This window comes from Mauremys mutica, chromosome 1 (assembly GCF_020497125.1).
Source record: "Mauremys mutica isolate MM-2020 ecotype Southern chromosome 1, ASM2049712v1, whole genome shotgun sequence".
Lineage (NCBI taxonomy): Eukaryota > Metazoa > Chordata > Testudines > Geoemydidae > Mauremys > Mauremys mutica.
Window position 1 is genome coordinate 109,847,500 of NC_059072.1, and position 23,019 is coordinate 109,870,518.

The following is a 23,019-nucleotide window of genomic DNA, read 5'->3' on the forward strand; positions in this document are numbered from 1 at the left end:
GGGCCCTGCCCGGGTTGCACGAAGGGAGGGATTGAATGCCCCTGCTCGGGGGGGGGGGGGTTAACCCCAGGCTGCAGGCGGGGACTCTGCGCCGCTGCCCTGGCGCACTGGAAGCGGCAGCGCGGCCCGCGCGCAGCTGTGGGCGCCCCCGGGCCAAGGCTTAGCCCTGCACGGGAGCGGCCCCTGCGCGCGCGGCCTCCGGCCCATATGCAGATGAGAGGATGCGCGAGGCTGCCTGCGCCGAAAACCGCGGGAGGGGGCGGGGGGATGGAAGGAGGAGGAGCATCGCTCACAGAAAACGATGCTTTGGCGGCTCCCCGCCAGGCAGGCGCCAACAGCCCGCGTAGCTTCGTTCCTCGGTCCGCGCGTGCGCAGCCCGGGGACTGGCGGGGTCTTCCGGTGTGAGAAACGTCTGACGTTGACGCTGGAGGAGGCCGACGTGGTGGCGTTAGGCGCAGGGGGCGGGGGCTGAGGCCGCTCCACATCATTGGCGCTTCGTTCGAAGTGGAACCTGCGGTGACGGATCTGGCGCGGCTCCTGAGTGGCGCGCGGGGCGCTATGGAGCCCGGGCGCGGAGCGCGAGCTCTGCCGGGCATGGAGGTGGGCAGCAGGGCTGGCGGCAGAGCGATGCCGGGGAGCGCGGCACCTGGCATGGGGCGGGGCTGGGGGGTTCTGGCACTGGGGCTGCGCTGGGGGGGGTCCGGCTCGGGGGGTGGCACTGGGGGCTGGTAGAGGGGCTGGGGGGTCAGGCTCGGGGGGTGGCACTGGGGGCTGGGGGGGGTCAGGCTCGGGGGATGGTACTGGGGGCTGGTAGAGGGGCTGGGGGGGTCAGGCTCGGGAGCTGGCACTGGGGCTGCACTGGGGGCTGGGGGGTCAGGCTCGGGGGTGGCACCGGGGCTGAAGTGGGGGCTGGCAGAAGGGTTGGGGGGCTCAGGCTCGGGGGCTGGTAGAGTTAACGAGAGGCATGCAGAACTGTGTTAGCACACTTCACATTGAATGTGTTTTCTATGCCAGGAGGCGGCTGGTGCAGCTCAGGGGAAGGGCCGGGTTAATTTCCCATTTCCTTACACTCCTTACTCCATCCAAGAGGATTTCATGACCAAGCTGTATGATGTTCTGGAGGCTGGCAAAGTCGGGATCTTTGAGAGTCCTACAGGGACGGTAAGCGAGAGCTGCGTGTAGCTGAGCTTGTCCTGCATTTGGATATTGAAGAGACTGCAGTTAACAAACAGTACCCCCATTGCAAGCTGCGTCAGTATCCCTTTCAATCCTGTTTAGATCCAGAATTATTGAGTTGTCAGGGAGCGTAGAGCTGTTGTCAGACATCTTTGGCTTATAATTGTCATGGAGACAAGGTACAAACAAAAATATGAGAAACATGCTGGCAATAAAAAGATTCTGCCTGGACAAACTATATCTAGGCTGGGGAATAACAACACTAGTCAGTCAATGGCCGGGAGAAACCTGGAAAGCAGTAATTCTGAAATAGGTCATAGGGTAGGTAGCAGACTTCAAAAGTTGTGCTAGTAATATGATATACTGCAGTAGCTTAAAAGTGCCAGTGGAAATTTGAGTTGTATATTAAAAAGAATAAATCACACTGTATGGAAGCAATAGCCCCTGTCTGTATGCTAGTGATGGGAATATACCTGTAATAGTGTGTATAGATTGTTCACCTCAATACCAGAAAGATGTGGCATTTAAAGAGAATCAAAAATAAGTAGGAGCGGAAGGGACTGACTTAAGACGGAAATGTAAAAGCATTAAAAGTGAAATGTGCCTTACATATAATGTAATTATGATTGTGGTGTTCTCATTATTGCAAATATTACTGAGCCACATCTCTGGGGCTTGTCGTCTAGCAGTGGGCTAGTTCCTCTTCCTTATGGAAATCCTTCTTGTGAAACTTGTATTAATATATACATCTAGTTTTGAATCAATGTGTCTCCTCTTGTGGGTTTTCTGTGATTATTTTTTAACTGATTTTCTTAAAGAAACAGACGAGAAGTACAAAAAAGATAAATGACTTGCAGCTTGTATATGTTTCTGAATACCATGTGCTTCATAGTAGAATTTATGCAATTACTCAATTTTACAGTTTGTCAAAAAGTCAGACCAAACAATACAAGACCAGACAATACAAAACCAGGCAACACTATATAGACACAACATGTTAGGGTGGAGGTAACAATAAAAAAAATAGAAGAAGAAATACATGAATAGGGAGAGGAGGGAAGGAGGTAATGAGGGGAGGGAAAGAGAGGAGGAGTTAAATGGAATGGAGGTCTGGCATTCTTTGAGTCAACTCAGCATTTTTTTTTATCCAAACATATCTAGAAACAGGGTCCAGATTTCTTCAGATTCGTATAATTGATCTCTGTGGTGATAAGATATTCTTTCTTTGGCTGCTAACTCAGGCCTGGTCTACACTAGGGGTGGGGGGTCGAACTAAGGTACGCGACTTTAGCTACACGAATAGTGTAGCTGAAGTCGAACTACCTTAGTTCGACTGACTTACCCGTCCTGATGCCGCGGGATCGAAGTCCGCGTCTCCCCTGTCGACTCCGCCACCGCCGTTCGCGCTGGTGGAGTTCCAGAGTTGACGGGAGCGCGTTCGGAGTTCGAACTATCGCGTCTAATCTAGACGCGATAGTTCGAACTCCGAGAAGTCGAACGCAACCCGTCGACCCGGCACGTAAGTATAGACCTGCCCTCAGACAAGTCTGAGTACCACTGCTCTATTGTAGACATAAGTGTACTCTTCCACGTTTGTAAAATCACACACTTGGTGATCATTGCAGTCCTCAAGAACCAAAAACTTTGTGGCGGAGTTAACACAGCTTAGCATATAAATAATGTAGGATATACTTTTTGGTTGAGGTTTTGCTGCTGAAGCTGAGCACTGTTTTCACTCGTGTCCACCTCTTTCCACAGCTGTCTGGCCGCTGGACTGTCCCATAGCATATGCCTTAGGGTTCCTATTTCTTATTACAGTACCAGCAAACATCAGCGGCTAAGGCCTTTATCTTGTGCAACCTCTATGGCAGGGGTAGGCAACCTATGGCACGCGTGCCAAAGGCGGCATGCAAGCTGATTTTCAGTGACACTCACACTGCCCGGGTCCTGGCTACCGGTCCAGGAGGCTCTGCACTTTAATTTAATTTTAAATGAAGCTTCTTAAACATTTTAAAAACTTTATTTACTTTACATACAACAATAGTTTAGTTATACATTATAGACTTATAGAAAGAGACCTTCTAAAAATGTATGACTGGCACACAAAACCTTAAATTAGAGTGAATAAATGAAGACTCGGCACACCACTTCTGAAAGGTTGCTGACCCCTGCTCTATGGCATCCAGTACATTTTGAATAAAATCTTTTGTTGTTTCAAGCATAACCTGAGATCCACAGAGGCATTTTTAACATAACAAAATATGTTTTGCCATTGGGATTATTTTAAGGGCTGTGATAACTCTCATTTCCACCATGTGTTTTTGAATATTTTTGTTCTTTTTTTTAATTGCAGGGAAAATCCTTGAGTCTTATCTGTGGAGCACTCTCTTGGCTCAGAGATTTTGAAGAAAAAAAGAAGCAGGAGGAGGCCCGCCTCCTTGCTGATGAACATAATGGACAAGACAAGCAACAACAGCCTACATCATGCAGCGCGGAGGCCTCAAACTGCCAGCGCTCAGCAGGGGAGCTAGATTGGATCACTGAGTTTATGCAGAAAAAAGAAGAGCAGGCCATGGTGGACAGACTAAAGGTCGGGAAATGCTTCTTTGTAGTCAGGATCAGTAGCAGTCTGTAAGGAACACAATGGACAGCATAATAGGAACAGGGAACTTTATAAAGTCAAATGTTCTGATCTGCTAAGCACTTGTAGCTGATCATATGTAAATGATACTTTTACTCTTGTCTCTAAGGACCGTAGCAAGTGTCCCAATTAATATTCTTTTGATTATTAGTATAGGGAGAACATGCAGCTATTTACATGTTCATAACTTTCAGCTGTATTTCTGGAGAACATCTTCTCAATGAGCTGGAACAATGGCAGCTGAGAGGGACTTTCAGCTCCAGTGGTTTAAACCATTAGCTGGATGTTTCTGGTGTGACTAACTGCAGTGAAACAAGACTGGCACACAGTGACCATAAACTGGTTTCAAAGATAATCCCATATTAAAAATGGGAGGATTCCCAAACCCTCTCTGCACCAATGTCTGGTTATGTCACTAGATGACAGAGATTAATGGTCACATGGCTCTTCACAGCCAGAAAGATCAGAAACTGCATGTGTGAGAGAGAACAAAAGCATAGGGTCTACAGCAGTGGTTCTCAACCTGTTTACTGTTGTAGGCTGCATATGAAGCTCTCTAGGTGTTATGTGGGCTGCATCCACACAATATATATACTACCTGTATGGGCCTGAGGATGTCACATGGGCCGCAGCTGTGTGCTGATTGGCCCCAAGTGAGCTGCGAGTTGAGAACCACTGGTCTAGAAAAACATCTAAATCAGCAGATGCCCCTCAAATCATCAGAATTCGTTGATTCCGGAGGTGCCTTAGCCATATAGCAGATGGCTAACTGCTGATTGCTGGCAGTTGGAGGTATAAGCAGGGCTGGCCTTTGAGGTGGGCGGCTGGGGCGGTTGCGCAGGGCGGCCCACCAGAGAGGGTGCTGTGCACTGGCCTGGCCTGGTGCTCCACTTGTGCACTGTGACCAAGCAATTGCAGTGCTGCTTCCTCTCCCTCCCCTGCCCAGCATCCCCCCAGCAGGGCCAGGGCTGCCTTCTCCCTCCCCACTCCTTTCCTCCCTCTCCCCTTTGCCCCCTGGCTCCTCTGGGCCAGCCAGCCGCCAGCTGAGTGCTCCGGCCAGTGATGGCGGCTGAGAGGAGCCCTCAGCTGCTGTGGCCCCACCTCCTCCTTCCAGAGGCTCATACCACTTGGTGGAGCTGGGAGGGGGGAAGGGGCGGAGGCTTGGCGGCAGGCCTGGGGGGTTTCTGGCTGCCTCGGACAGCTGGGCTCTCCTGTGGCGCGACCACCCGCCGCCTCCCTGGGCTCTCGGGCCCCTGCCAGGCCTGGGGCAGTGCTGGTGGGAGGGTGCTGCACATGTGTGCAGAAGCCAGGGAGTGTGGGGGTCTCGGACCATGCTGGGCAGGAGGTAGCACCGTCACCCAGTGGACAGATACCCTGACCAGTGGGTGCTCCTTGCTCCAGGTAAGCCCTCTCGGCACAAGCCCCGCGGAGCATCTGGAGTCCTTTCACCCCATCCTCTCACCAGTGCCCCTGGGGGAGACATAGTGCCCCCTGCCCCATCCCCCTGCCAGCACCCCTGGTCTAGGGAGGGATGTGGGTTGGGTCCAGTTTGGTCTGGGGAAGGATGTGGGTCTGGTTCAGTTCAGGGGGGTTGGTCTGGGGAGGGATGCGGGTCGGGTCCAGTTTGGTCTGGGGAGGCATGTGGGTTGGGTCTGATTTGGAGGGTTGGCCTGGTCTTGTGGAGGGCACAGCTGGTCTTGATCCTAGTCTCTGTGCCTCTCTGCCTGCGGGGGAGGACTAACAAGATGAGTATGAATAATGATACTGTTTAAAAAAAAAAGTTTTAAACAATTTTTAAATTCACCCCAATTTCATACGAAAATTAAATTCAAACCCTGGTAGTTCATATGAGAAATGTGAAGGATGAGAGAGTGTGATGGTTCCCTTTTAGTGGGAGCAGCGCATGGCTGGTGCTTTGGCTTTTGTTAGCTGTACAACACCCCCCCCCGAGGAGGGGAACATGACCTGGATACAGGGAGCCCTGATTTTGCTCCTCGTTTTCCCCCCACACACAGCCCCTTAGGGGTGTGCAGGGCAGAGGAGCAGCGGTCCTGCGGGAGCGAGCAGCAATGTCAGCTGCTTCATGCATGCAGGTCAGTTTCCCCATGTGGGTGCAGGAGGGGCTGCAGAGATTAGGAGTGAAGGGGGTGCAGGAGGGGGAGCAGGCCTTCAGGACAAAGGGAGGTTGGGGAGCCTAGAGAGGAATGCTGTTTGGGTTCTAAGCCTAAATTAGTAAATTGACCTATATACATCTTTTGTTTCAGGAAGAACAAATCAGGAGGAAGAAGCGAGAGGATCGTCTTGAGAAAATTCGCCATAACGTGCAACTCAAATATGCAACAAAAAGAAAGGTGAGTTATCCAAGAGAGCAGAGGAATTTCTGTACCAGAGGTTCAGGTCCTGCTATCGCTTGTTCATACGTGTGCCTTTACTCTCATGAATATTCTCGTTGAATTCATTGGGACTACTTGTATGCGTAAGTGTTTGCAAGATTGGGGTGTTTAAAGTCTTGGATTGTGGGTCACAAATTTCTGTCTGTGTTTGTTTTGGAAGCTCTCAAGATATGGGTGTGAAATGTGATTTTTGATATGGAATATTTCCTGTGATTGCATTTGTATGCCTGGAGAGGAAGAGGCTGTACTTTGGTGGACTATACTTCTGTTGTCATCCTGTATGTCTACTTCTAGTGTTTTCGAAAAGCTTTGTTATTTGGTTGCTTTGAAAATTCACTAAAAATAGTACAAATGTGTTGGATTATTAATTTTTTAAATAGTCTCTAGATTTGGGTTCAACTTCAGCTCCTGATTGTGGCAGAAAAAAACCTCAAAACAGCTCCACAAAATTAATCTGAGGGTTTTTTATTTCATTTATTTATTTAGGTTCCCCTTTGGGGAACAGTTACATCTATTGTCTTGCTTCACAAAGTGATATGTTAAGGTGGTTTGGAAATGGCCATGCTTTGTGAATAAAGACAGTAGATTTTATTTTTGCTCACTAAGAAGAGGGCTGGTAGGGGGGGCTGGCTTAGTTCTCCCAATTCTGAGCATCTAATTATGTATCTGGTTATGGTGTGGGCCAAAGTTTCAGAGACACCTGCTGAAATTTGCGTACACTCATTCTGTGTGCCTGAGCAGGCAATTCTGTGTTCAGTTGCCTATTAGGAAAATATGCTATTATATAAATTGTTGGCATGCCTTCACCTGGAATACGTATTCAGTTCTGGTCACACCATCTCAAAGGATATAGCTGAACTAAAAAGGGCGCAGAGACAAAAAATAATTAGGTATAATGAAAAATTTCCATGTAAGAAGAGACTGGAAAAAAATGGAACTGCTTAGTTCAGAGAAGAGACAAATAACAATAAGGTGGAGTTACACAAAATAATGAATAATCTAGAGGTGGAGGATCAGGTGCTGTGTTTTCCCTTTTTCATGACACAAGAACAAGGGGTCATTCGATGAAACAGACAGGTGATTTATTTAAAACTGATAAAAGCCCCCCTTTTTATAGAGCACAAAATTAAGCCATGGAACTTACTTCCATAGGATATTATTGATGACGATTTCAGTAGAATCCATAAAAGGGGTTAGATACTTCTAGGAATAAGAACATCACAATGTTTTTGTTTTGTTTTTTAAGCTGTAAGGGATATAAGGATATGGAGTATGCTTCAGGACATAAATCAACCACTAGCAGCTTGGAGCTAGGAGAAAATTCATTTATGGACAGTTTATGATCTACTACATGCTTTTTTGCACACTGTACTTGTACAGTACACTGTCTTGTACTGGCCCTTATCAGACAGGATGATGGACTAAATGGACTGCTGGTATGATCTGGTATGTCGCTTACTTATGGGCAGTTCTGCACATAAGTACTTATTTTTGCACATCTGTTCACTGCACAAGCACATCTGTATTGTCTGTCTTGTACTGACTGCATCCTTTGGTGCTGTTCTGCTGGGGATGTGGATGAATCCTGTTCCCTCCATTCTGTAGGAGACGGTGCTGCCCTCTGAACTGTCTGTTGTACGGAGTGGTGCTCTCTGTCCTTGAGTGAATGATAGTTCTTTGTGTTAATTTCAGAGGCTTGAAGATGATGAGACGCAGCGGCTGCTCCAGCTCAGTAAGGAGATCTTGTCGACGGAGTTAGGGTCAGATGTTCTAGAGCAGCTGGATCACGAGGAGGAGGAGCTGATCCTTGCCGAGTATGAGAGTGATGAGGAGAAGAAAGTGGGATTGGGGTAAGGATTGGGAGTGGGTGATTCCTTGCCAGGGACTTGCTGCTTGTATCGCGTTCAGATAGTGATAATGATGTGGGGGAGTTTCTAGTTTGCTGGTTCCTCGGGTTCTTTTGTGGAAACTCAGGCATCCTTTTAGATCTAAATGTATCTCTGTCTCACAAATCTGGAGTTTCTCCCCTATGTGGTCCTTGAAAGGCACATTCTGTATTTCTATGTAATTACATGAACCCCGAAGGCTTTTGTTCAGCTGGATCAGCTTCATGCTGACAGCACTGTGGCCTGAACTCCGATCTGAAGAAGTGCATCTTATCCGGAATGTGTAGAGCCATTTACTTCATCCAGGCCTGTTTCCCCACATAAACCCTCTGAGTGCTGGGTAAATGACTTGAGTTCAAATTCCTTACATCAGAGAAGCAAAATACTCCTCAGGGTGTCAGTAAAAGATGTTAATCCTGCAGATTAGTACTTTTGAGGCTCTAGCATTTAAAAAGAAGACATGAACATCTCACAGGACACTGAACCTCTGCATAAAAACCACACACAGTCGCGCTCTCTCTCTCATATAAACACAGTTGTTCCTTTGGCATCTGGATTTCAGTTTAAACCATGTGTTACCAGGGAAAAATAAAACACACTTAAAATTTGGATTTACCAGCAAGTATAATAAATACTTACATAGCACCTTCCATCCGAATAAATCCAAAGCACGTATTAAAATACATGTAAATGGAATTGCTTTACCTAGCACTAAAATGCAGTCACTTCTGGCGTAACCAGGCCCGCACCTGGAGCGTATGTTGTTATGCAGTAGTATGGGGAGTAGATGATTTTAGTCAAGGACTAAATACCTTTGATTCTTTACTGAACGCAGAGAGCAGATAGTACCTCAGTTTCATCCTAAAGGCTCAAACACATGGCAAACTGCATCAGATTATGTTTAAAACTTAATGCCTGCACCACTCAGCAATGCACTCTGGTTTATTTTAACACCTTTTGGAGACTCTCGGGTATTAGATTTTTGGCTCACCTGACCTCTATCTCTGCTTTGTGTGCATACATATGTGTTTGAGGTTTCATTTTAAATAGCGTAGCAAGGAATATTGTGGAACTGATTAGCATGGGCCTGGAGCTCATGAGCTAGTAAATCCTCATAAACTCTGTAAAGTGCTTACTAAAGAGAATGCCAAAGAATGCTCAGGTTAGTGCTGGATACCGGAGTCGTAACTGCTAAAAAGTGCGTGTTTGACCCCTGATTGCTGTTCATCAGACTTACAGGCCACTTCTAGAAAATCTGACTTTAACACAGCTAATGGTTCAGGAGACTGAGGTTTTTCCTGAGCTGATGCTGCCACCTCACTGGAAGTCACTTTCTCATGGGTGAGCACAGTATATGAGACAAATCTTTTGGAGAGCCGCTGAAAGAAAACGGTTTTGTTTTCCCCACCCCTGCAGGTTGGATGAAGATGATGATGATGATTTGGAGGAGGAGCATGTGACCAAGGTAAGATGTGGAGGGGCCTCTAACGCTTCCCCTTTACAATGTGTGTAAAAGAAGAATTAAAGTTTCCTTAGAGCTACAGTGTGATATGGGACAGTGGGATCTAAGAATCGGGTATCTGGATTACTCCTCAACCTGTCAAAAGCAGCTTTGTGGATGCCACTGCCCAGCTAAGGGGATCTCTGCCACCATTTCCTTTTGAATTATACTAGCTGTTTAGGCAGCTTACTCTGCTGAGATTGCTAGGCTTTCTTCCCTGAAGTCACTGTAAATGCACACTACTGAAAATGGCCATTTATTACTTTTAAGAGCCACTGCTTGCTTGCCACTTGGTTCGCTAGTGCCTGGACTGGTGGCGCATGCTGCTGTGTCCCCTCGAGAGTTTCTCTCTGAAACTTGGGAGAAATGGCAAGAGTCTCTTAAAATGTATCTTAGCAGGGTTTTTTCCTCTGCTTTACTCCTGTTAGTAAGAGACAATGCTACAATCTGCTGGCCCCTGACAAGGTTCAGCCTTTGAAAGGCACACCTGATACACAAGGCAGGAAATGCTTTATTAAATGTCCCACACCTTGTGGGGGCTATTTGAAATCCAGTCGCACATTGACTCCTTGGTTAGATTGGGAGACACAGATGTCACCTTTCACTGCTAGGCTGTATTGTAGGTAACTTGCTACCCGCGTGCCCCCTGGCATCTGGGTGTGGCATCGTGAATCTGCATCTATTCACTTGTCAGCTGTCAGGTTTGGTCCTCAAAGGTGGGATGATAGTTCCAGAGGCTGAACCTGCCTACTGAGTCACACAGTGCCTTATTTTGCTCAGGATATTAGACAGCCAAAAGATGGTCCTGTGTGCAGTCATGGGGTCTTCAAGCATCCCATGAATCTGTCTCAAAGTCCCTCCTGTCCAGGTTTTGAGGGTCTTTCCCATCCAGATTCTCTCATGGCAGGGTAGGCAGACAGCCCTCCTTGAATTCCTCCAGTCTTCCTTTTCTTTTTAATCACAGATTTACTACTGCAGCCGCACACACTCCCAGCTGGCTCAGTTTGTGCATGAAGTTCAGAAGAGCCCTTTTGGTGAGGAGATACGGCTGGTGTCACTGGGGTCCAGGCAGGTATGCAGCACTCTGAGGTGGTTCCCAGGGGAACTTAAATGCTATCTTAAAAATACAACAATCCTTCTTGAAATCCCGGGAGATGTGTGTGGGTATGGCAGCTATGTCACTAGTAAACACCTAGTAAAAATATTTGAGACTCACTTCCTCAGGTGCCCAGATTTTGCTCCTCTGAAAGTGACATTAGTGATGCGTGGGCTTAGCTTAGGTTGCCAGAATCAGAGCGAATACTAGCTACCCTAATCTTTTTAATTTGGCATTGTGGTGGTGCCATATGCCCCACCATGAGCTTGGTGTGACACCCTGCTGAAGTTCCCAGAACTGTGAGCCACTGTGTTACCCCTCTGAGCCTCGGCAAGTGAGAGCTTTGCTGCTGCTAAGCAGTGAGTCAGCTCCCTGACATGCCAGCTTGTCTGCCTTGCCAGCAAACTCTCCGGGACTCTGCCAGCTCAAACCTTGCCCAGCAGGTAACAGTCAGTGAACTCCAATTCCTGAGTTCTGCAGAGACCTCTTTCTCTGCAATGCTCCGCCCTTGCTGTAGCACCCACAAAAGCTTACCAAGTTTGCTGCTCCTTTCAAAGTACACAGCATCTTACTAACCAAACTGGGTTGACAAACCCCCCTCCTCAGTGAAAGCACTGAGTTGGTTTATGATAAAAGTAAAACAAGTTTATTAACTTGTGGCATAGGTTTAAGTGATACCAAGTATAAGGATAGAAATGGTTACCAACAAATAAATGCTTCTAGGACTCAAACTTAATTTCAGCAAGTTACAGTCTTTGCCTATGCCGGTTTTTCACCTATACTCCGTTCCCAGAGACTTCAGCCCCCTTGGCTGAAGGATCCATTATTCTGTGACTTCAAGAGCTCTAGTCTCGTTAGTCCCTCAAATGAGGGATGCCAAAATAGCTTTTTTCCTTTCTGCTTATATCCTCAATCCCTTCTTGGGGCTCAGCTTGCTCTGTCCACCAGGGAGCTGATGCCATGTTCATGTTTGCAGTCTCTCTCTCCTCCCCTCCTCCCCCCCGCCCCTTGAGTTAGTAAAGTGACTATCTTCTCACTTACTAGTTTGATGGCTTTGTTTGCCTTTTATGTAAATGTACTTTCACTGTCTCTCTTTGCTCAACTGACATTGGAGACTCATTAAAGCAGGAGGGACCGCATTCCTTTGTCTGAGGTTGGGGTGACTTAGGCTTTCTCTGCCAAACACATCTTAAAAACACATTTCCAGCACATATGTATAACTTGTCATAGATCACCTGTACACACATGACCCAGTATTAACGACCAGTATGTTACTAGTTTGCTTATGATACTTTATATGATACTTTTTAGATACAGATTATGACAACAGTGTGTTAGGTGTAGTATATCCAGCCAGACAAGAGTTGCTGACACAGTGTCACACTTGGATCAAGTGCTGGAACCTGTAATCTCCAGGGGTGAACCTCTGTGTTAAAAATTAGAGCACCCAAGGGCCACGTTTGGCCCATGGACTGTGCTTTGGCCACCCTTGTCATACATTCAAGAACCTTGCTTTCCTCTTCTACTTTGGGGACATCACAAACACCTGATGTTTGCTTTGTTTTGGTATTCCTGCAGGTTCTGACGTAAATGGGAAAAGCACAGAGCCATGGATGCAGGCAATAGACCATCTTTGGGGCACCTTTTTTTTTTTTTTGGTCTGCTTGCTGTTTATAAACTTTATGGTGGCGTACAGGAGATTTGGTAACTCGTTTTGGTAACTCGTTCCTGAGTAAGGCAAAGTATGCACACCTGGCAGCATCCATGTACTGTAGAACAGTGGTTCTCAACCAGAGGTCTGGGGGCTGCCAAAATAAACCAGAAAGCATGGCCAGTGTTAGACTCACTGGGATCTGCGGCTGAAGCCTGAGCCCCACCATCCTGGGATGAAGCCGAAACTCGAGCAACTTAGCTTTGCAGACCCCCTGTGGCATGGGGCCCGAGGCAGTTGCCCTGCTTGCTGCTCCCTAATGCCAGCCCTGGCTTTTAATCTACTGGATATGCAGAAAAAGAGTTGTGGTGGCAGAGGAGGGCCATGGCCTTTTTATAGCCTGTTGAGGGAGAGCTCAGAAAGAAAGAGGTTGAGAACCCCTGCTGTAGAAGACCTTTCCAGTTTCTAGGGCTAGTCTTAGACAGACTGTTATAAAGGAAATTATACCTTGCAAATGAAAGTGAGAACACATAACAGCCTCTCTCATTCTGTTTCTCTCTAAGAACCTCTGTGTGAACGAGGAGGTGCGCCATCTGGGGGCTGTCCAGCTGATCAATGACCGCTGTGTGGAAATGCAGAAGAACAAACATGGTATGAACACTTCCTAACTTGGACTACTGGGGAAGCAACTGCTACTGCAATCAGTGTGAACGCTTTTCCAGTGCAATGCGCTTTGTCTGGCTGCTGATAGAGTAGCCTATGGGGGTACAAGGGGTTTTCTTCAAATGCTGCTGTTTCCCATGTGGGAAGTGGGGCTTGTCTCTCTAAGCCAGCTAGGCTGTGTCTTGGGGGTGTTTGTTTCAAAGGGAGAGGGTGTCATTTCCAGCTGGACTTTGGAGCTTTGTGAACGGACAAGTGGAGAGCCAGAGCGTGCTTCAGTGAGTGGAAGGTTGTATTGTAGATATGGAAAAGAGTTGTCTAGAATAGGAGCTAGAAGTCAGGAGATCTTTTTCTTTTTTCTCCTAAATCTATTCCCAGCTCTGCCACTGAGGACAATCCTTCCCTAAAGTACCATCCACCAAGATGCTCACTTTTTAGCTCCCTAGAGCAAGACTGACAAGAATTCCCTGAGCTCGTTGGCCTTTAACATCAGTGGTGGTAGGGTAGGTTGTGAGCCAGAGTTCCTGCTTCCTGTCCTGGGCCAGCCCCGGAGCTTACCAGCTGTACTTGGAATGTTCCAGTTGGATTCTTCTTGACCGACACTGGTGATGGAGCTTGCTGCAGAAGCCACACCTTCAATACTAGCTGCTCCGGCTCTTCCTCTGCATTACTCAAAGCCGTTGTGTGGCCTTTTAAAAATTCAGCTTAGCCTTCCCATCAGATCCATTAATGACAGAATTTTCTCGATGAGGCTTTTGGTCTGTGATTGTTTTGGTTATCCTCACTCACCCATTCCATCTTCCTTTGGAGTTTAGAGGTTATCTTTATTGACGTGATGTGGCCGTTAAAAAAGCTAATGCGGTCTTGGGATGCATTAGGTGAGGTATTTCTAGTAGAGATAAGGAGGTGCTAGTCCCGTTATACAAGGCGTTGGTGAGACCTCATTTGGAGTACTGTGTGCAGTTTTGGTCTCCCATGTTTAAGAAGGATGAATTCAAACTGGAACGGGTACAAAGAAGGGCCACTAGAATGATCCGAGGAATGGAAAGCCTGTCGTATGAAAGGAGACTTGAGGAGCTCGGTTTGTTTTCCTTAACCAAAAGAAGGTTGAGAGGAGATATGATTGCTCTCTTTAAATATATCAGAAGGATAAATACCAGGGAGGGAGAGGAATTATTTCAGCTCAGTACTAATGTGGACACAAGAACAAATGGATATAAATTGGCAGTCGGGAAGTTTAGGCTTGAAATTAGACGAAGGTTTCTAACCATCAAGGGAGTGAAATTCTGGAACAGCCTACCGAGGGAAACAGTGGGGGCGAAGGACCTCTCTGGCTTTAAGATTAAGCTTGATAAGTTTATGGAGGGAATGGTTTGATAGGATAACATGATTTAGTCAATAGGTCAATAACGTGCCACCACTGGTAATTAGTACCGAGGGTCAATGTTGGGATATTGAAAGTCTTTTTCCTGAGTGTCTGGCTGGAGAGTCTTGCCCGCATGCTCGGGGTTCAGCTGATTGCCATATTTGGGGTCGGGAAGGAATTTTCCTCCAGGGTAGATTGGCAGTGGCCCTGGAGGTTTTTCGCCTTCCTCCGCAGCATGGGGCAGGGGTCGCTTGCTGGAGGATTATCTGCTACTTGAAGTCTTTAAATCAGGATTTGGGGACTTCAACAGCTGAATCGAGGGAGAGAATTATTTCAGGAGTGGGTGGGTCAGCTTTTGTGGCCTGCATCTTGCGGGAGGTCAGACTAGATGATCATAATGGTCCCTTCTGATCTTAAGTTCTATGATTCTATGACATGGGACCATATTTTCAAAAACAGCTAAGTGACCAAGGAGGCCATGTCCCACTGAAATTCAGTCGGACTCAGGCACTTTTGAAAGCATTGCTCTCAGCGATGCTTTTTGCACTTTGCTCTTTGTTCTGAAGCATATTTTTGATTCTGGAAACTTTCACCAGTTGTGTAATTGGAACTGACTTGAATGTTCCGAGTGCACTCGATATTCTGGTGATAGGCTTTGTACAGGCACCTGGATGGAATAGAATAGAATAGAAAAGCCAAGTGCTCAGTGTGTGGTAGCTTGTATTGCTCCCTGCTATGACTGCCCTTAAGAGCTAAAAAATCCTTTTTAAGAGCTTGGAGAGTTCTAGGGAGAGACTGGTGGGCGTGGGAATCCTGTGGGAATGATATCTTAAGAGAATCAGAACTAGTCAGACACCCCACTCCTCTCCCCACCTCACAAGGGTGTGGAGATCCTTCGAGACACTTGTGCCCATTGAGTACTTTGAGTCTGTCACTGCAATGGGGAGGACGTTGAGTGGAAGGTCCTTGTGTTTGTAACTCCCTACTGCTACTAGAGGCGATCAGAATGATCCCCAGTACGAGCATTTTTACAGTCTGTTGTTGAAGCCACCTTGTGATAATATCAGAAGCTGCACAATGGTGTGGGGGTGAGAAAAGAAGAAAAAATTCCAAGTGGCTAAATCTCGTGATGATAGGCGCAGGATCCACTGGGGACAATACTATGTGCAAGTCTTAATTCTCTATTCAGTGTCTCGATAGTACAGCACTGGGCACTATATATATACACAATAGGTAGGTAGTGGATGGTCAGGTGTGTTGCAAAATCTACTTTGAGATCCCTGGATGAAAGGTGCTATAAAGATGCAAAGTAATTGTTCTGGCTCTTGTGAATGTTGCTTATACTCACAGTTCCTTTCTGCCTCCTGCACTCAGGGAAGAAGAGTGAGGGAGAGGAATCAGAGGGGAAGAAAAGGCGTGTGAGCCGGGCTGTGTGTCCATTTTACTCCTATGAGCAAATGCAGTTTCTCCGGGACGAGGTTCTAGTCAAGGTGAAAGATATTGAGCAGTTGGTGGCCTTGGGCAAGGAGACTAAAGCCTGTCCATATTATGGGAGTCGCTATGCCATTCCTGCTGCCCAGGTGAGAGGCTAGGGCTGTTGGTGAGGAATAGCTCCCTGGCACCAGAAGATAAACCAACTCGCTTGTTCTTTGTAATGCTGTATTCCTCAGGTTTCCTGCTGACCATGTCAACCAAGAACTGGAAAGTTGAGTGTTTTCTACACGTCAGCAAAATTAGATCTGATCGAAAAACGGAAATTCCAATATTTCAGCTTTGGTTTCAGTCCCATTTTGGGACGAAAAGTCAAAGTATTGAAACTTGTCTTGGAAAGAAAAGTTCTGAAAGATTTGGAAATATCTAAATATTTTTGTTTCACTGTTTGTGATTGGAATGAATTGTTTCAGTGTTCCTGAATTGAAATATTTTGTTTGTTGATCAAAAATGAAATGTTTCTGGTTGTTTCCGCATTATTCTCTGGCTACCTGGGTTGCCATGGAGCCTCATGGGAGTTGTAGTTCAGATGCCTCAGACTCCCATTTCCCAGCATGAGTCAGGACTACGTCTTCCATGTTCCACCTCGTTCCTGGGAAACCCAGGATGCACATGGCAGCTTGGCTAGGTGAGAACGTGGTGTGCCATGGGACATGTAGTCTGGCTGGGGAGCCGAGCCCAGCCCATGAGAAAAGACGGGCATGAGGCACACGAAGTCCAACTCCCATGGTGCACGGAGGTGACTCAGGCTGATGTTGGGATGAATGTTAAATTGACTCACAATGAAACATTTTGTTTGCATTTTCCTGAAGGAAAATTGATAAATTTCAGCAGAACTGACCCATTCCCATGGAAACGCAGAAACCAAATTCCCTACCAGCTCTAACCAAAACGTAGAGCTAAATATAGCCCTTTGGAGGAGTGGGAGAGGAGGAGAGTGGTTAGAGCGGAGGGTTGGGGATCAATGCCACTATTTAATTGTGATGTGGTGCAATTCATTTAGTCTCTCTGTGCCCAGTTTACCCTGTTATAATACCCAGCTCCCTTACCAGGGACATGGTGAGGCTTACTTAATGCTTGTAAGGCATTTTGAGATACTTGGCTGAAAGGTGGCTTATAAGTGCAAAGTGGTATTTGCAATGGTACTCTGGTGCCAGCCTTGACAGGGAAAGACAGTCTGAGCCATTTCCATGGCTCTCTGTGTGTTGCTGTGAGAAGGATTTCTCTGTGACCATCTAATAACATGAGAATTTGTGAAAGGCATTCAACCGCAGGTTCCTTGCTAAAATAGCGTTTTTAACGTAAATACTTTGGGGGAAACACACATCCAGTGGCTAGAGCATGGGACAGGCAGTTGGAAGACCCGGCTTCTCTTACCAGCTCAGCTGTTCGCTTGCTGTACGATCTTGAACAAGTCCCCTAGCCTCTTTCTACCTCTGTTTCCTATCCATAACGAAAGGGAGTAATATTACTTACCTGCCTTTGGAAAGCCCTTTGTAAACGCCCACTATTCATACTATTAAAATAGTCAGGTCATTTAAGGCTTGGGTTTCTCCCGCAGCTGGTGGTGTTGCCTTATCAGATGCTCCTGCATGAATCTACCAGATGTGCTTCTGGGATCAAACTGAAGGATCAGGTGGTGATTATTGATGAGGCCCACAATCTGATAGACACTATAACCTGCATCTACAGCGCCGAAGTCCGTGGCTCTCAGGTGAGTCAGGCACTGGAGGTCACTGCTCTGTTAACCACTTTCGTGTTCTGTATCTAGCAGGTTGCCACCTGTAATGGAACCCAGCATATGGAGTTGTTAATACTAGCTCTGTTTCTGTTGTAGCTGTGCTGTGCCCACTCCCAGCTGCTGCAGTACATGGAACGATACAGGTGAGGATCCCAGAGAGGAACAGCCCCACAGCTGCAAGCAGAGGAGATGCCAAAGCTTATTTCTCTCTCATCTGCAGGGCCTTGTCCTGCGTTTCCCATTTGGAAGGCTATTTGTACTAATGCTCTGACATATGAAAGGAGAGTGCTGGTTTACTAGCTCTGTTTAGAACCTTTGTAAGCCTGGTTCCCAGGGTTGGTATTAGACAGCAAGGGTGACATTTTAGCATGTGTGGCTTTTTCTCATTCTCTTAATTTCTTTCCCAGTTTCTCCCTCTACTTTGGTAGCCACATGCTGTGCCATAAACTCCAGTTTTTAGTTTTTCGCATCTCTCCCAGGCCTTGACCCTTCGTGTTCTAGCTGCCTTTGTGGCTGAAACAGAATGAATTCTGGTGACCTCCAAGGCAGAACTTGTGTACAGTGTATCAGCCCTGTCCAAAGCTTGCATCAGGCTTACCAGCTCTACAGTGATTGTTGCATATAGGGCTAATAATTGTGCATTTGTCTAGCACAGTGGGTCTCGCACTTTTTTTTTTTTTTACTGGCGACCCCTTTCATATCTCAAGCCTCTGAGTGCGACCCCCCCCAATAAATTAAACACACTGTTTAATATATTTAACACCATTATAAATGCTGGAAGCAAGTGTAGTTTGGGGTGGAGGTTGGCAGCTCGCGACCCCCCCATGTAATGACCTCGTGACCCCTGAGAGGTCCCGACCCCCAGTTTTGAGAACCCCTGGGCTAGCACCTAGCACAGTTGGGCCTAAATCCTGATTGGACTTTGGGCACTACTGCAATATAAATAAATTAACCCTAACCGGTGAGAGAGGAAAAAGTCTGTGCTAGAAACTGTTAAACACTTGAACTCTTGAAGTGACATCGCTGGGGAGTGCAGTGATTCTGGCACCTGTGAACACTTGGCCGGGGCTTTCTGGGGTTTGTCCCTTGCACACAAACTGGGAGAGTGAGTCCAAGAGAAAACTGTGTCTTAGTTCTCATCTCCTCATGATGAAGAAATGGAGTTGGGCCGATCAGCTTGATGGCTTGTGTTTGGGACGTAGGAAGCTGTGTGTTATAGTCCCTGTGGACCATTCATTCTGGTGTTTAATACCATCAACTATCTCATAGGAAACGTCTGAAGGCAAAAAACCTGATGTACATTAAACAGATTCTGTATTTGCTGGAGAGGTTTGTGTCCATACTAGGAGGTAAGAAAGCTTCCACTTCCATTGACTGTTCCTAAGACTCTGAGCTGGCTGGTGCTTCCTCAGTGTAATTGCCTCCCCTCTCTCTCCCTTTGGCTTTTGCAAACTGTTTATATCCTAGCTCTGTCACCTGCTAACTTTATTTGTCAACCTGTTCTGCAAATTGGGGATGTTGACTGTTGGATCCACCTGAAGCTTGCTGCCTCTTTCATTAAAAGGAGGCAGCAGGTTATGCTGTACATCACTGGGAAAAGGTCTTTTTTTTCCCTGTATTCCCAACAATTTCTCAGATTTGAGTGATAGGGGAATTAAGGGTGCCAAGTTACTAAGGTGGCAGACAGATACTACAGTGATGAGTATGGCTTAAGAGCCTGAATAAAATAGAATTGCTGTACTAGTAAGCGGTGAGGCCTTTTGCTTTGGCAGACTCTTAATCATCAAGTGAATTTCTCTTTATGATTAATGATCTGGAGGATGGTGTGGACTGGATCCTCAGCAAGTTTGCAGATGACACTAAACTGGGAGGGGTGGTAGATACGCTGGAGGGTAGGTGTAGGATAAAGAGGAACCTAGATGAATTAGCAGATTAGGCCAAAAGAAATCTGATGAGGTTCAACAAGGACAAGTGCAGAGTCCTGCACTTAGGACGGAAGAATCCCATGCATTGCTACAGACTAGAGACTGAATGACTAGGCAGCAGTTCTGCAGAGAAGGACCTGGGTGTTACAGTGGACAAGAAGCTGGATATGATTTGACAGTGTGCCCTTGTTGCCAAGAAGGCTAATGGCATTTTGGGCTGTATAAGTAGGGGCATTGCCAGCAGATAGAGGGACATGATCATTCCCCTCTATTCAACATTGATGAGGTCTCATCTAGAGTACTGTGTCCAGTTTTGGGCCCCACGCTACAAGAAGGATGTGGAAAAATTGGAAGGAGTCCAGCGGAGGGCAACAAAAATCATTAGGGGGCTGGAGCACATGACTTATGAGGAGAGGCTGAGGGAACCGGGATTGTTTAGTCTGCAGAAGAGAAGAATGAGGGGGGATTTGATAGCTGCTTTCAGCTACTTGAAAGGGGGTTCCAAAGAGGATGGATCTAGACTGTTCTCAGTGGTGGCAGATGACAGAACAAGGAGCAATGGTCTCAAGTTGCAGTGGGGGAGGTTTAGGTTGGATATTAGGAAACACTATTTCCCTAGGAGGGTGGTGAAGCACTGGAATGGGTTACCTAGGGAGGTGGTGGAATCTCCTTCCTTAGAGGTGTTTAAGGTCCAGCTTGACAAAGCCCTGGCTGGGATGATTTAGTTGGGAATTGGTCCTGCTTTGAGCAGGGGGTTGGACTAGATGACCTCCTGAGGTCCCTTCCAACCCTGAGATTCTATGATTCTTTTGAATATTGCCTTTTATTCTGCTGTGATTCTAGACCCTCTGGAGCTAACCTGGCTCCTTGTTTACTTCTCTACTTGTCCACTAGGCATCAGATGTGCTTTGAGGGGAACCGCTGCCTTCTGTAAAGAACCCTTCATTGTCACTAATAGGAAGATGCAATTTGACACACTCTTCTCCCTCTTCCTCTCCCTTTCCCCTCTTCTCTCAGGTGCTCCATCCTTTCTTCCTTACCTCCTTCCCACCCTGGCCCTCCCTTAAATACTTCCACCAGGAAATGCAGTGTGTGCAAGTTCAGGATTTTGGCTCCAGAAGTGTGAGACGTGAGGTGGGGATTAAATACTAGAAACAGAAAATAAAGTCAGGCACCAACTAACCTTGATTTGTCTGCTGATGGATTGAGGGAGAACTGTCCCCCTTCACTTGCCTATGTGCATTCCAGCTCCCTCGCACTGTGTCTACAAAGATCACTTAGTGCCTGCGTGAGAAGGTGCTTTGCACTCCTTTAGTCTCTGCAGCATGATGAATACTGTGTTAGTGTTTCTATGCACCTACCCGTCTGCCGCCTCCTGTACAAAAGTAACCTAGGCATTAGCTTGCAGGGATGCTACAGAACATTTGTGATGTGGAACTATCCTGCAGAGGAAAGCAAAGAAATGAGTGGTAAAAGGCAAAGTTTTGACTGTAGAACCACTTTCCAGCCAGGCAGTTAATTTCTGGGTGCTGTCTTTGTGCTAGAGTTGCATTCCCCCTTAGCGCTTTTAAGTGTGTGGCGTAAGTTTTTAGACAAACCCAGTCTGAATCATGCTGCCTTGAACTGGTTTGATATTTTGCAGGAAACGTGAATCAAAATCCAAATGCTCAGATCATTTCTCAAGCAGGTAAGATGTGCCTCTGAATGCCTCAGGTGCCTAGAGCAGTGTACAGCTCAACAGGCAGGGGAGATGGGTGGTGGGGTGAGGGTCTGTGGGCCCAGCAGCTAATACATGTTTCTCTTCTCTCAGGGACAGAACTAAAATCCATCAATGACTTCCTGTTTCAGAGTCAGATTGACAATATCAACCTCTTCAAGGTAGTGTGAAGATTGTCTTCTGGTAGGACACAGAGGGGTAAAGTGACTTGGTGGGGGTCATGCAGGAAGCATGTAGCAGAGCTGGGAATAAAACCTAGAAGTCCTGACTTGGTCCTATGCTTTGTTCAGCACACTAGCCTACTTCCTGCCAGCTTCTTTCCATTGCCTCAGTTGGCCGTAGAAGGTATTCTTTATGTTGGCTATGGCAGCATGCTAAAGCTGTGTGCACCCAGGGAGTGTAGTCTCAGGCCATGGCAGCAACACGTGAGTGGAGGTGGGCTGTCTGTGGGTGAAGCAGGGTTATTTATACATGTGGGGCTTGTGATGCTCTCCTTAGGGTGCTCAGAACTAAGCCAGGGAGAGCTTTGCTGGGGCTTAGAATGTATTAGCTCTCTGCCACATCACTTCTGTCAGCCTCACCAGCAAGCACCTTGAGACTCTGCCAGTCTTAACCTTGCTTCAGCACACCCCAGTTCCCCAGAGATGTCTCTGCAGTGTCCAGTCCCTCTTACTGGGCCCTCACAGAATTTATTAATTCTGCTGTCTCTCCCGTTGGCTCACTGAGGACGCTCTTTCCCTTAGTATGCAGCATTGAGATGGTTCATTAATAAAAACGAGAATAAGTTTATTAATCAAGAACATAGTCTTAAGGGTTACTAAGCAAGAGAAAAAGAGACTGATATGATTACAAACTAAATAAGTAAAAATACATTTTCTAGCATCTAAAACTCACCAGTTTACAATCCTGGTCTCAGGCAATTTCTCATCTACAGTCCTCTGCATCTTCAATCCATGAGGTTGAAGGATCCACCTTTAACAGATTCCATGAGTGCCAGCCTCTTGTCCCTTTAGTGATGGATAACTAAGGGTTCTCTACATTTCAAGGGCTTACTGGACTAAAGAAAGGGATTCTTCTGAAGTGTGTCCCTAGATAAAGTTCGTCTCTTCCTGATGACTTCCCATGCCCTGGTTGACTTGTATATAAATGTAACTTCCATTGTCTTTAGCTGTGGCTTACTTTAGGTTGGAGATGCAGGCAAACAGGAAAAACAACATTCCTTTGTCTAAGGCAAACTTTGTTTATCAAATCTGCCCCCAAAAGGTATTTAGGAAAGTATTTCCAGCACACATACATAACTCTGTACAGACATCATGGAATAATGCAATTAATGATCTGCGTGTTACCAGTTTTTACGTGATACCGGTAACGGAGTCGCACTCACCTCTCCCAATCGCCCCCTGTCCGAGTGTGTGTGCCTGCACTCTCTCTGTTTGAGGTGGGGTCTTTGGTGACTCAGCCCTCTAGCCGAGTCTCTCTGTCGGCATGTGAAATAAAAATTCCTTCCAGGAAACAGTCCGATGGGGGGGACCTATCCCAGTACCCTCGATTGGCCTTTCTTTCCATGGACTCAGGCCCTTAATTAATCCAGCAGTCTTTAAAATGGCCTCAGCTCTGGTATTGAGCTGTATTCTCACAGCACCCTCCCTGGAGGCAATGCCCTCACACACTCCGGGCCTTTCAGGCCCCAGCTCTCCTGCTGGTCCACTAAAGAGTTCAGTTCCTCTTCCGGGATGCATCAAGTCCAGACCACTTTCCCAGTGGCTGGTGGGGGG

General features: G+C 46.9%; 1 protein-coding gene across 1 annotated transcript in view; it reads left to right on the forward strand.

Moving 5' to 3' along the window:
- The first annotated feature begins 436 nt into the window (after window positions 1-436).
- DDX11 (DEAD/H-box helicase 11) overlaps window positions 437-23,019 on the forward strand; it is a 35,500-nt gene continuing 12,917 nt past the window's right edge. Inside the window, exons 1-14 of the mRNA XM_044990787.1 lie at window positions 437-600; window positions 1,015-1,161; window positions 3,530-3,766; window positions 6,082-6,168; window positions 7,903-8,060; window positions 9,513-9,561; window positions 10,562-10,669; window positions 12,908-12,995; window positions 15,745-15,950; window positions 17,423-17,575; window positions 17,699-17,745; window positions 18,872-18,951; window positions 21,170-21,214; window positions 21,338-21,405. Coding sequence (XP_044846722.1) covers window positions 559-600; window positions 1,015-1,161; window positions 3,530-3,766; window positions 6,082-6,168; window positions 7,903-8,060; window positions 9,513-9,561; window positions 10,562-10,669; window positions 12,908-12,995; window positions 15,745-15,950; window positions 17,423-17,575; window positions 17,699-17,745; window positions 18,872-18,951; window positions 21,170-21,214; window positions 21,338-21,405 — 1,515 coding nt within the window. The 5' untranslated portion in view covers window positions 437-558. The remainder of the gene's footprint in view (window positions 601-1,014; window positions 1,162-3,529; window positions 3,767-6,081; window positions 6,169-7,902; window positions 8,061-9,512; window positions 9,562-10,561; window positions 10,670-12,907; window positions 12,996-15,744; window positions 15,951-17,422; window positions 17,576-17,698; window positions 17,746-18,871; window positions 18,952-21,169; window positions 21,215-21,337; window positions 21,406-23,019) is intronic.